The sequence below is a fragment of the Lithobates pipiens genome, unplaced genomic scaffold (genome assembly GCF_037356315.1).
Source record: "Lithobates pipiens isolate NorthernLeopardFrog02 unplaced genomic scaffold, aLitPip1_a1.2 Scaffold_25, whole genome shotgun sequence".
In the NCBI taxonomy this organism is placed as follows: domain Eukaryota; kingdom Metazoa; phylum Chordata; class Amphibia; order Anura; family Ranidae; genus Lithobates; species Lithobates pipiens.
The window spans coordinates 243,662,442-243,675,300 of NW_027507787.1; the positions used below are offsets into that span (position 1 = coordinate 243,662,442).

General features: G+C 39.5%; 1 protein-coding gene across 1 annotated transcript in view; it reads right to left on the minus strand.

Moving 5' to 3' along the window:
• The window catches only part of ZFYVE27 (zinc finger FYVE-type containing 27), a gene marked incomplete in the record, with an annotated part of 123,852 nt that overhangs the window by 62,043 nt on the left and 48,950 nt on the right, over positions 1–12,859 (minus strand). The window contains 1 exon segment of the mRNA XM_077455721.1: positions 7,385–7,429. Within this exon segment, the coding sequence (XP_077311847.1) occupies positions 7,385–7,429 (45 nt within the window).

The following is a 12,859-nucleotide window of genomic DNA, read 5'->3' on the forward strand; positions in this document are numbered from 1 at the left end:
AAGAAAAGAAAAAGAAAATCTGATGGATATTTGATGGTGCTACACCAAAAGAAAAAAAAGGATTTGATCTCCTTGCTAAATTTGGACGTTTGCCCACTGACAAAAGAAATGATCAGTCTATAATATTAACGGTCGGTTTATTTTAACAGCGAGGGAATAACAAAAATATCGAGAAAAATGCATTACATTTTTTTTATAAAATTGGATTTGCATTTTAACCACTTTCAGCCCCGGACCATTTTGCTGGTCAAAGACCAGACCACTTTTTGCGATTCGGGCACTGCGTCGCTTTAACTGACAATTGCGTGGTCGTGCGACATGGCTCCCAAACAAAATTGACGTTCTTTTGTTTCCCACAAATAGAGCTTTCTTTTGGTGGTATTTGATCACCCCTGCGGTTTTTATTTTTTGCGCTATAAACAAAAATAGAGCGACAATTTTGAAAAAAAACGCATTATTTTTTACTTTATGTTATAATAAATATCCCCCAAAAATATATAAAAAAAACATTTTTTTCCCTCAGTTTAGGCCGATACGTATTCTTCTACATATTTTTGGTAAAAAAAAAAATCGCAATAAGCGATTATTGATTGGTTTGCGCAAAAGTTATAGTGTGTACAAAATGGGGGATAATTTTATGGCATTTTTATTAATATTTTTTTTTTACTAGTAATGGCGGCGATCAGCGATTTTTATTGTGACTGCGACATTATGGCGGACACATCAGACATTTTTGACACATTTTTGGGACCATTGTCATTTATACCACAATCACTGCTATATAAATGCAGTGATTCCTGTGTAAATGATAGGGGCAGTGAAGGGGTTAACCAGTGGGTGGCAGTGTAGGGGTTAAGTGTTCCTAGGGGTGTGTTACTAACTGTTGGGGGCTGGGCTTTAATTTAGTGAGCACTGATCTCTGCTCCAATCACATGGAGCAGAGATCAGCGGCACTAGTTGCTAGGCAGAATGGAGAAACGCTGTTTACAACGGAATTTCTTCATTCGGCCGCTCCGTGAGACGATCGCTGGTATGCCCGCGGCGATCGAGTCCGCGGGTCCCGTGACCGGACTGACGGGGGTCCCGACCAGCGCGGGAGCGTGCCGCTAATGGCGCGCTCCCGATGGCAGGCCGGCAAATTTAAAGGGACGTGCAGGTACGCCCATTTGCCTGCCCGTGCCATTCTGCCGACGTACATCGGCGTGCGCTGGTCGGCAACTGGTTAATGAGTGAAATAAGTATTTGATCCCCTATCAATAAGCAAGATTTCTGGCTCCCAGGTGTCTTCTATACAGATAATGAGCTGAGATTAGGAGCACTCTCAAAAAGGGAGTGCTCCTAATCTCAGGTGGTTACCTGTATAAAAGACACCTGTCCACAGAAGCAATCAGATTCCAATCTCTCCACCATGCGCCAAGACCAAAGAGCTGTCCAAGGATTTCGGGGAGAAGATTGTAGACCTACACAAGACTGGAATCGGCTACAAGACCATCGCCAAGCAGCTTGGTGAGACGGTGACAACAGTTGGTGCGATTATTCGTAAACGGAAGAAACACAAAATAACTGTCAATCACCCTCGGTCTGGGGGCTCCATGGAAGATCTCACCTCATGGAGGTTCAATGATCAGGAGAACGGTGAGGAATCAGCCCAGAACTACATGGGAGAATCTGGTCAATGATCTCAAAGCAGTTGGGACCATAGTCACCAAGAAAACAATTGGTAACACACTACACCGCGAAGGACTGAAATCCTGCAGCGCTCCCTGCTCAAGAAATCACATGTACAGGCCTGTCTGAAGTTTGCTAATGAACATCTGAATGGTTCAGAGGAGAACTGGGGGAAAGTGTTGTGGTCAGAGGAGACCAAAATCAACATCTTTGCCATCATCAATTCAACTCGCCGTGTTTGGAGGAGGAGGAATGCTGCCTATGACCCCAAGAACACCATCCCCCACTGTCATACATGGAGGTGGAAATATTATGCTAAGGGGACAGGACAACTTCACCACATCAATGGGACGATAGACAGGTCCCATGTACTGTCAAATCTTGGGTGAGAACCTCCTTCCCTCAGCCAAGGCATTGAAAACGGGTCGTGGATGGGTATTCCAGCATGGCAATGACCCAAAACACACGGTCAAGGCAACAAAGGAGTGGCTCAAGAAAAAGCATATAACGGTCCTTGAGTGGCCTAGCCAGTCTCCAGACCTTAATCCCATAGAAAACAAGTGGGAGGGAGCTGAGGGTTCGAGTTACCAAACGTCAGACTGGAAACCTTAATGACTTGGAGAGGATCTGCAAAGAGGACAAAATCCCTCCTGAGATGTGTGCCAACCTGGTGGCCAAACTACAGGAAACGTCTGACCCCTGTGATTGCCAAGTCATTTATTAGGAAGGGGTCAGATACTTATTTCCCTCATTAAAACCAATTGATATCTTTTTTGAAATGCGTTTTTTTCTGGATATTTTTGTTGTTATTCTGTCTCTCACTCTTCAAATAAACCGACCATTAAAATGATAGACTGATCATCTATTTTGTCAGTGGGCAAACGTACAAAATCTGAAGGGGATCCAATACTTTTTTTTTTCCCCACCCTCACTGTATCATTTGTGGGTCACACATAGTATATATGTGGTGTAGGGATTAGATGCGATACATAATAATTTGCTTTGGTTGTGCCGCACTTTATGAATATATTTTAATCTATTAATAGTGTGGGATGCAACTGGAGGATTACAGAACAACTTTTTTTTTTATATATAGATGTTCTCTTATGGCTGCATTGGACAACGCCACTCGATGCACCACACCAGCTCTGGCCAGAACGGGCTCTTAAAACTACTTCTACCAGAAGGAACTCCAATGGGCCCCATTCTACAGATACATAGGTGTGCCAGACCTAGCCGGGACACAGGCTTTTTGAGAAGACTGAGTGCGAGCCTCTTGCCGATCGATTATGGGCGCTGGATTTTAAGGGGCACAGGGTGAATGAGAACCCCACTATAATCTGTGCTAGTCAGATTCAATGCTGTATATATGATGTGAGTCTAGTCTGGCTTGTAAGGACATTCCAAACGTTGTTGTTTGTGCTAATTAACCCTTTGTTTATGTTTATAGTAATGTTTATTGAATTGTGAGCTAGGAGCCGAAAAGTCTTATCCCTTCAGTCAAACTAGTATGAGTGTTGATTAGATAATTAGCTCATGCTAATTGGGTTAGGTTTTTTAGTCACCCCGCTGTATATATATATATATATATATATATTGTGTGAGATCTCAAATAAAGGTCATTACTGATGTACTCCTAAGCCCTTGTACACACGGTCTGAGAATCCGTCGGAATGTGTCCTATCGGACCGCGTTGTCGGATAATCCGACTGTGTGTGGTATGCATCGGACTGATTCCGTCGGACCCAATTTTCCAACTTGTTGGAAATATTTCCCGACCAACTGGTTCGCTCGGACATTCTTCCGATCACGTGTAGAGAATTTTGATCGGACCAAGTGCCACGCATGCTCAGATCAAATTCCTACATCAAAGCTATTAGCTACTAGCCTGAACGTAGTCCCATCGTAACGAAATTACGTCATCACGTTCTGAAAGATCGGATTTTTCGACAACTTGGTCCGACCGTGTGTATGCAACAGTTTCGGACAAGATCCGACGGACAAAATCAGACGGATTTGGTTGTCGAAATCTCTGACCCGTGTGTACAGGGGCTTAGAATGGTGTCGTCTAGTGCTTGGGGGGTTCCTATAGCCAGATCCATTGGACTTGTGTTCCAGGACTTAGGAAGCGGTATATAGACGGAAGCACTCAAGCGGAGTGTTGGATCGGATCCGTCACATCATAGGAAACCAAAAAGGCAGCATTTAATTGCTTAGCCCACGGGCAATCAGTTCTTCTCACCTTTCCACTCTCCGGCTTCTACTGAATAAAAAAAATAAAATAAACATGTAAATGGCAGGAGAATGGAGCTTTTTTCCTGTCCATGGAATTTCACTTTGGACTCGTTTTGAATAATAAAAATATGGAGAGTTATCTGGAGAGTTTACTGGCCACGGACTCAAAATTTCGATGGTTTTGTTCCCCAAGACACTTCGTTATCACGTTAATCTTATGGCATGGTGCTCCATCATGATGGAAAAAGGACCAAACCGTAGACTAATCAGTGCCCACCAGTGCCACCCATGAGTACCACCTATCAATGTCCATCAGTGCTGCATATCAGTGCCACCCAATTGGTTCCGCCTTATCAGTGCCCATCAGTGAAGGAGAAAACTTAACATTTTATAACAGAAACAAAAGAAAAAAAACGTTTTTTTTTTCAAATTTTAGGTCTTTTTTTTATTTGTTTAGCAAAAAATAAAAAAAATAAAAATTAAAAAAATAAAGAGTTGAACAAATACCACCAAAAGAAAGCACCATTTGTGGGAACAAAATGATAAAAATTCTGTTTGGGTACAGTGTAGCACGACCGCACAATTGTCATTTTAAACAGCGACAGCGCTGAAAGCTGGCCTGGACAGGAAGGGGGTGTAAGTGCCCAGTATTGAAGTAGTTAAATGATAATTTGGGTTTATGCAGAAATGGGCTTTCTGATGGGGAATACACCGAAGCCATGTTATCTGTTTTTTTTTTTTTTTTTTTTTAAATAAAAAATGTAAAGTATGCACTGTATTCTACTTTCTTCTTTTCCAGATGACAGCAGGTAAAGCAGAAAGACTGCTCTTTATCTCTTTTTTTTTTTTATTTTATTTTTATTATTCAAAAACGAGTCCAAAGTGAAATTCCCTGGACAGGAAGAAAGCTCCATTCTCCTGCCATTTACATGTTTATTGGACCAACAACAAAGCAGAAGATATTCCATTTAGGGGCGATTACTTTAATAGAGTCATAGCAAAGCACGAACCCATCATTCATAGAGAAAAAGCGATAGCTCCAATTTCATTATAAAGTCTAATCTGTATTTAATCTTTTCAGGAAAAGAAAAAAAAAAAAAACTTGATCAGCAAAAACAAAAACTTGGCAGCGCCGAGTGTCTAATGTGTTTTCCAAGAGAAGATTGTTGGGCATGGAAAAAAAAAAAAAAGTCTATTGCAGGAAAAAAAAAAGAATTTGAGTATTTTCTTTATATTTTATACTGCAGGGAGTTGTATCCGGAGAGAATTAGGTGTATAAGAGCCGCAATTCACCTATATGAATTTTTATGGTGGCAGAGAAACCAGGACTATTGCCATCGCCACTATATATTTAGTGGTGGGCCAATAAGAGCACATTACATGGATAAAGATATTGTACCCAGGTGTCACCATTCTCAGCCTGGGTTCATCTTAAGGACTCCTTAAACTGTAGCTGAATGAACTGTGCCAGGGTTAATGCCACTTGGCAAAACCAGCAGCATGACAGCAATTCAAAGCTGGTAAGGGTCTCATTCTTCCCACTGATCACCAATGTAAGGGACATTCTTCCCACTGATCACCAATGTAAGGAACATTCTTCCCACTGATCACCAATGTAAGGAACATTCTTCCCACTGATCACCAATGTAAGGAACATTCTTCCCACTGATCACCAATGTAAGGAACATTCTTCCCACTGATCACCAATGTAAGGAACATTCTTCTCACTGATCACCAATGTAAGGAACATTCTTCCTACTGATCACCAATGTAAGGAACATTCTTCCCACTGATCACCAATGTAAGGAACATTCTTCTCACTGATCACCAATGTAAGGAACATTCTTCCCACTGATCACCAATGTAAGGAACATTCTTCCTACTGATCACCAATGTAAGGAACATTCTTCCTACTGATCACCAATGTAAGGAGCATTCTTCTCACTGATCACCAATGTAAGGAACATTCTTCTCACTGATCACCAATGTAAGGAACATTCTTCTCACTGATCACCAATGTAAGGAACATTCTTCCTACTGATCACCAATGTAAGGAACATTCTTCCTACTGATCACCAATGTAAGGGACATTCTTCCTACTGATCACCAATGTAAGGAACATTCTTCTCACTGATCACCAATGTAAGGAACATTCTTCTCACTGATCACCAATGTAAGGGACATTCTTCCCACTGATCACCAATGTAAGGAACATTCTTCCTACTGATCACCAATGTAAGGAACATTCTTCCTACTGATCACCAATGTAAGGAACATTCTTCCCACTGATCACCAATGTAAGGAACATTCTTCCTACTGATCACCAATGTAAGGAACATTCTTCCTACTGATCACCAATGTAAGGAACATTCTTCTCACTGATCACCAATGTAAGGAACATTCTTCTCACTGATCACCAATGTAAGGAACATTCTTCTCACTAATCACCAATGTAAGGAACATTCTTCCCACTGATCACCAATGTAAGGAACATTCTTCCCACTGATCACCAATGTAAGGAACATTCTTTCCTCTGATCACCAATGTAAGGAACATTCTTCTCACTGATCACCAATGTAAGGAACATTCTTCCCACTGATCACCAATGTAAGGAACATTCTTCTCACTGATCACCAATGTAAGGAACATTCTTCTCACTGATCACCAATGTAAAGAACATTCTTCTCACTAATCACCAATGTAAGGAACATTCTTCCCACTGATCACCAGTGTAATGGACATTCTTCTCACTGATCACCAAAGTAAGGAACATTCTTCTCTGGAGAGTTATCTGGAGAGTTTACTGGCCACGGACTCAAAATTTCGATGGTTTTGTTCCCCAAGACACTTCGTTATCACGTTTGTCTTATGGCAAGGTGCTCCATCATGATGGAAAAAGGACATTGTTCCTCACCAAACTGTAGACTATCAGTGCCCACCAGTGCCACCCATGAGTGCCACCTATCAATGTCCATCAGTGCTTCATATTAGTGCCACCCATCAGTGCCCAGTGCCACCTCATTGGTGCCGCCTTATCAGTGCCCATCAGTGAAAGAGAAAACTTAACATTTTATAACAGAAACAAAAGAAAAACGTATTTTTTCAAAATTTTAGGTCTTTTTTTTTTATTTGTTTAGCAAAAAAAAAAAAAAAAAAGAGTTGATCAAATACCACCAAAAGAAAGCACCATTTGTGGGAACAAAAATGATAAAAATTCTGTTTGGGTACAGTGTAGCATGACCGCACAATTGTCATTTAAACAGCGACAGCGCTGAAAGCTGGCCTGGGCAGGAAGGGGGTGTAAGTGCCCGGTATTGAAGTAGTTAAATGATAATTTGGGATTTACGCAGAAATTGACTTTCTGATGGGGAATACACCGAAGCCATGTTATCTGTTTAAATTTTTTTTTTTTTTTTTGCCAGGGCTGTTGGAAGCAAAAATGAATCACGTCTCCAATTGAGAAACGATTGTGAAATCCTACCAGTTTATGGCTTGTAAACTCTGAGCTGTCCGAGCAGGAGGAAAACTGAGGAGACAGAAAACGGAGGAGGAAACAGAGAAGAACGAGGCATTAAAAAGGTTTTCTAAAAGCAACAAAAATTGAAAAGAAAGAAAGAAAAAAAAAAAAAAAAGCAACAGCAAGGAAAAGGGGCCAGAGAGAAGAATTCATACATGTAGTACAGCAACCAAAATAGAAAAACGGGAGAAATTGAATTACTGTTATGTAAAAAAAAAAAAGGAATACTTTTCCGAAAACACATTCATCATGAAAATAAACAAAGCAATATCCTCGGCCCGCAAAAGAAGGCCGGGCACGGATCCAAGCTTGGACGGGGAGCGCGGACTTTGCCAGGCTGTGACTGATTTAGGAGACTCCATCCAGCCCTCAGTGCAGGAACACAACTCTGTGGGACCCCAGGATCTCCATCCAAACTTACCAGATGGGTAGTCAACTCATTCCTCGCGAGGGTGAAAGAGTTTATCTTATTGTCCGTGGAGTATTGGAGGAATGTGCTGAATAATGCAGCCTTTATATTAAGGAGGATAATAATAATAATAATAATAATAATAATGACCATCAGATGCTAGGGAAACCATTTGTAGAACCAACAAGATGAAATATAGAGAATGTGAAGGATCAGGAGGAGGGTGGATGTAGCGCTACACTTATGTTTTATATAATGAAAGACACATTTTGCCTTTTTTTTTTTTAATCCTAATGTCATTCATTTGTTTTCATCAGACCAGTAAAGATGACATGGTCTATCACACAGAGAGGAACAACTTCTTGCAGAAGGTCTCAGCATTCAATGGAAAGAATTTAAAGAAATGCATTCAACTTTTTTTTTTGCTATTGGGAACCAACCCTATTATATGCAAAAAAGATTCCCGTTTCCTTTTCTTCAATCACCCATCACCAGCACGCAGTTTATTATTAAAGGATGTAAAGAATAAAAAGCTGTGCTTACCCTAAAAGTAACTAACTAATGCAAATCCCTGTGTTAAAAATCAACAAACCAATTCAAAAATCTTATACAATTGATACATACATTTTTTTTTTCGAAAGTGCAAATGTCCATAAAGTGCATTCCCCAATGTTAAAATGCAATGGTGCAAATAGAAGCGCAATACACTTGTGCTGCAATTCCTTTAAAATAAAACGATTTGAGCTCTGCGTTGTGCTCCACTCCAACCGATTCCACTTGTGTCACCACCAATGTCCCTCTCCCCAGGAATCGGTTGGGGAGGAGCAGTATTAAAAGTATCGTATACCCACCAGGCCTTTTTGACAATTTTTGTTTACAAATACAAATATGTATTTTTTTGCTAGAAAATTACTTAGAACCCACAAACATTTTTTTAAATATTTATATATATATATATATATATATATATATATATATATATATATATACACACACACATATAATCATAGAAAAATGGCCAAGAAATCATAAATTCTACCAGGGTATGTAAACTTGTGAGAACAACTGTGTAATATAAATACATATACATATATATATATATATACACACATACATATACACACGCACACAATTATTTTTAGATTATATTTTATATAATTATATTATATATACACACATATATACATACATATATATAAATACACACGCACATAATTATTTTTAGATTATATTTATTTTATATTATATAGAAATAAAAAAAAAATAAAAAAAAGATTATATATATATATATATATATATATATATATATATATATATATAAATAAAACACACACACACAATTATTTTTAGATTATATTTTATATTATAATATATATATATATATATATATATATATATATATATATATATATATATATATATATTATAATATAAAATATAATCTAAAAATAATTGTGTGCGTGTATATATATATATATATATATATATATATATATATATATATATATATATATATATATATATATATATATATATATAATTTTTATTTCTATATAATATAAAATAAATATAATCTAAAAATAAATGTGTGCGTGTGTATATATATATATATATATACACACACACACACAATTATTTTTAGGATTATATTTTATATTATAATATATATATATATATATATATTATAATATAAAATATAATCTAAAAATAATTGTGTATATATATATATATATATATATATATATATATATATATATAATTTTTATTTCTATATAATATAAAATAAATATAATCTAAAAATAATTGTGTGCGTGTGTATATCTATGGGTGTGTGTGTATATATATATATATATTTCTATAAAATATAAACTAAAAATAATTGTGTGTGTGTATATATATATATATATATATACACACACATATATATATACACATATATATACACATATATATATAAACACACACACAGTTGTTCTCACAAGTTTACATACCTTGGCAGAATTTATGATTTCTTGGCCATTTTTCTAGGACTATGACTATGAATGATAAACACAAAAAAAAACTTTTCTTTCACTCATGGTTAGTGTTTGGCTGAAGCCATTTATTATGCATTAACTGTGTTGACTCTTTTTAAAATCATAACTTACAACAGAAACTACCCAAATCACCCTGATCAAAAGTTTACACACCCCTGGTGATTTTGGCCTGATAACATGCACACAAGTTGACACAAAGGGGTGTGAATGGCTATTAAAAGGTAACCATCCTCACCTGTGATCTATTTGCTTGTAATTAGTGTGTGTGTATAAAAGGTCAATGAGTTTCTGGACTCCTGACAGACCCTTGCATCTTTCATCCAGTGCTGCACTGACGTTTCTGGATTCTGAGTCATGGGGAAAGCAAAAGAATCGTCAAAGGATCTGCGGGAAAAGGTAGTTGAACTGTATAAAACAGGGAAGGGATATCCAAGGAATTGAGAAAGCCAATCAGCAGTGTTCAAACTTTAATCAAGAAGTGGAAAATGAGGGGTTCTGTTGATGCCAAACCACGGTCAGGTAGACCAACTAAAATTTCAGACCAACTGCCAGAAAAATTGTTCGGGATGCAAAGAAAAACCCACAAATAACTTCCGGTGAAATACAGGACTCTCTGAAAACATGTGGTGCGGCTGTTTCAAGATGCACAATAAGGAGGCACTTGAAGAACGATGGGCTGCTTGGTCGAGTCGCCAGAAGAAAGCCATTACTACGCAAACACCACAAAGTATCCTACTTACAACATGCCAAAGAGCACAGAGACAAGCCTCAAACCTTCCGGCACAAAGTCATTTGGAGTGATGAGACCAAAAATGAGCTTTTTGGCCACAACCATAAATGCTACATTTGGAGAGGAGTCAACAAGGCCTATGATGAAAGGTACGGAGGTGGATTACTGATGTTTTGGGGATGTGTGAGCTACAAAGGCAAAGGATATTTGGGCAAAACTGATGGCAAGATGAATGCAGCATGTTATCAAAAAATACTGGAGGAACATTTGCATTCATCAGCCAGGAAGCTGCTCATGGGACGTACTTGGACATTCCAACATGACAATGATCCAAAACACAAGGCCAAGTTGACCTGTCATTGGCTACAGCAGAATAAAGCGAAGGTTCTGGAGTGTCCATCTCAGTCTCCTGACCTCAATATCATTGAGCCACTCTGGGGAGATTCTCAGACGTACCGTTCATGCAACACAGCCCAAGAATTTTCAGGTACTGGAGGCTTTTTTCTAAGAGGAATGGGCAGCTTTACCATCTGAGAAGATAAAGAGCCTCATCCACAAATACCACAAAAGACTTCAAGCTGTCATTGATGTTAAAGGGGGCGATACACGGTATTAAGAACTGGGGTATGAAAACTTTTGATAAGGGTCATCTGGGTAGTTTCTGTTGCCATTATGATTTAAAAAAGAGTAAAAAAAGTTGATTGATAAGAAATGGCTTCAGCCAAACACTGACCATGAGTGAAAGAAAAGTTTTTGTGTTATCATTAATATTCTTTGAAAAATGGCCAAGAAATCATCAAATTCTGCCAGGGTAAGTACAATTTGTGTACTTTCGCTGTAGACCGGAAATGACGGCATGCCGCCTAGATCATAGAGGTGATCAGAGACGATCTGGTCTCCCCTCGCCTATGTGACAAGCTTCGTGAAGTATGGGCGGGGGACCCCTCCCTCTGCTTCTAAAAGCGATCCAGCAGATAATCACCCGCTCTGACTGCTTTTATAAGAAACAGAAACGCTGGTTGAAAAAAAAAATACCTAAAAAAACATTGCGGTCAGCAAGTGGATATTCTATTATTGACCTCATTTAACAACATAGATATAGCTCTAAGGAACTACTTACATCTTTGTCAATGTGGGTTGGGCATTTCAGTTTAAGATTATTAAGACTTATTGGCTAGGGATATGGGCTGGGCAGGTTTTGCTTTTCCTGAACAACCCCGGTATTAGAGTATTGTATGTTCTATCATTGCCCTCATATAGTAACATAGATACAGTTCTAAGGTGCAACGTACATCTTCTCAACCTGGGTTGGGTTGGGTATCTCAGTTTAGGATAGACTAGTTGGCTAGGAATGGAGGCTGGGGAGGTTTTCCTTGAAGAACCTTGGTATTAGAATACTGTAGATAGAATAGTCCTCATATAGTAACATAGATACAGTTCTAAGGTGCAACGTACATCTTCTCAACCTGGGTTGGGTTGGGTATCTCAGTTTAGGATAGACTAGTTGGCTAGGAATGGGGGCTGGGGAGGTTTTACTTGAAGAACCTTGATATTAGAATATTGTAGATAGAATAGTCCTCATATAGTGTCATGGTCGTCTCCGGAATCCAGTGGTTTATGGAAGGCCTACCCACGGAATCCCCTCGTTGAGAGTTAACAGGTATCCTTGGGCGCGCGTTGGCGCGAATGGACGCACGCGGGTGCGTGTAGGTACAAACGGGCGCAGGCGGGTGCACGATGTTGCGAACGAGCGCACGCGGGTGCGCGATGGTACGAACGGGCGCACGCGGGTGCACGGGGTCACGAACAGCTGCACGATTTCACGCGGGCGCGCGCAGGCACGCCGTGCGACCATTCTTGTCGCCCAAAGGGCTACTTAAGGAATCTGTTACAGTGCCTCTGTGCTGTCCAGTCTACAGCGTGTCCGGTTACTTTGTCTCCTGCTTACCTGATTGTTCCTGATCCTTGTTACCCGGCCTGTTCCAGGTGACACCTGCTTGCTGCCAGCCTTTGACCTTCGGACTGTTTGACTACGCTTCTGCCTTCTCCTGTGTACCGTTGCTGCCCGCCTGTTACCGACCCGGCTTGTACCTTGACCTCGCTTCTTCTGCCAGCTGTTCCAGTCTGACCACCTGTGCCTGCTGTTGTCTGCTGCCTGCCTGACAGCTGTTCCAGTCTGACCACCTGTGCCTGCTGTTGTCTGCTGCCTGCCTGCCAGCTGTTCCAGTCCGACCACCTGTGCCTGCTGCTGCCTGCCTGCCAGA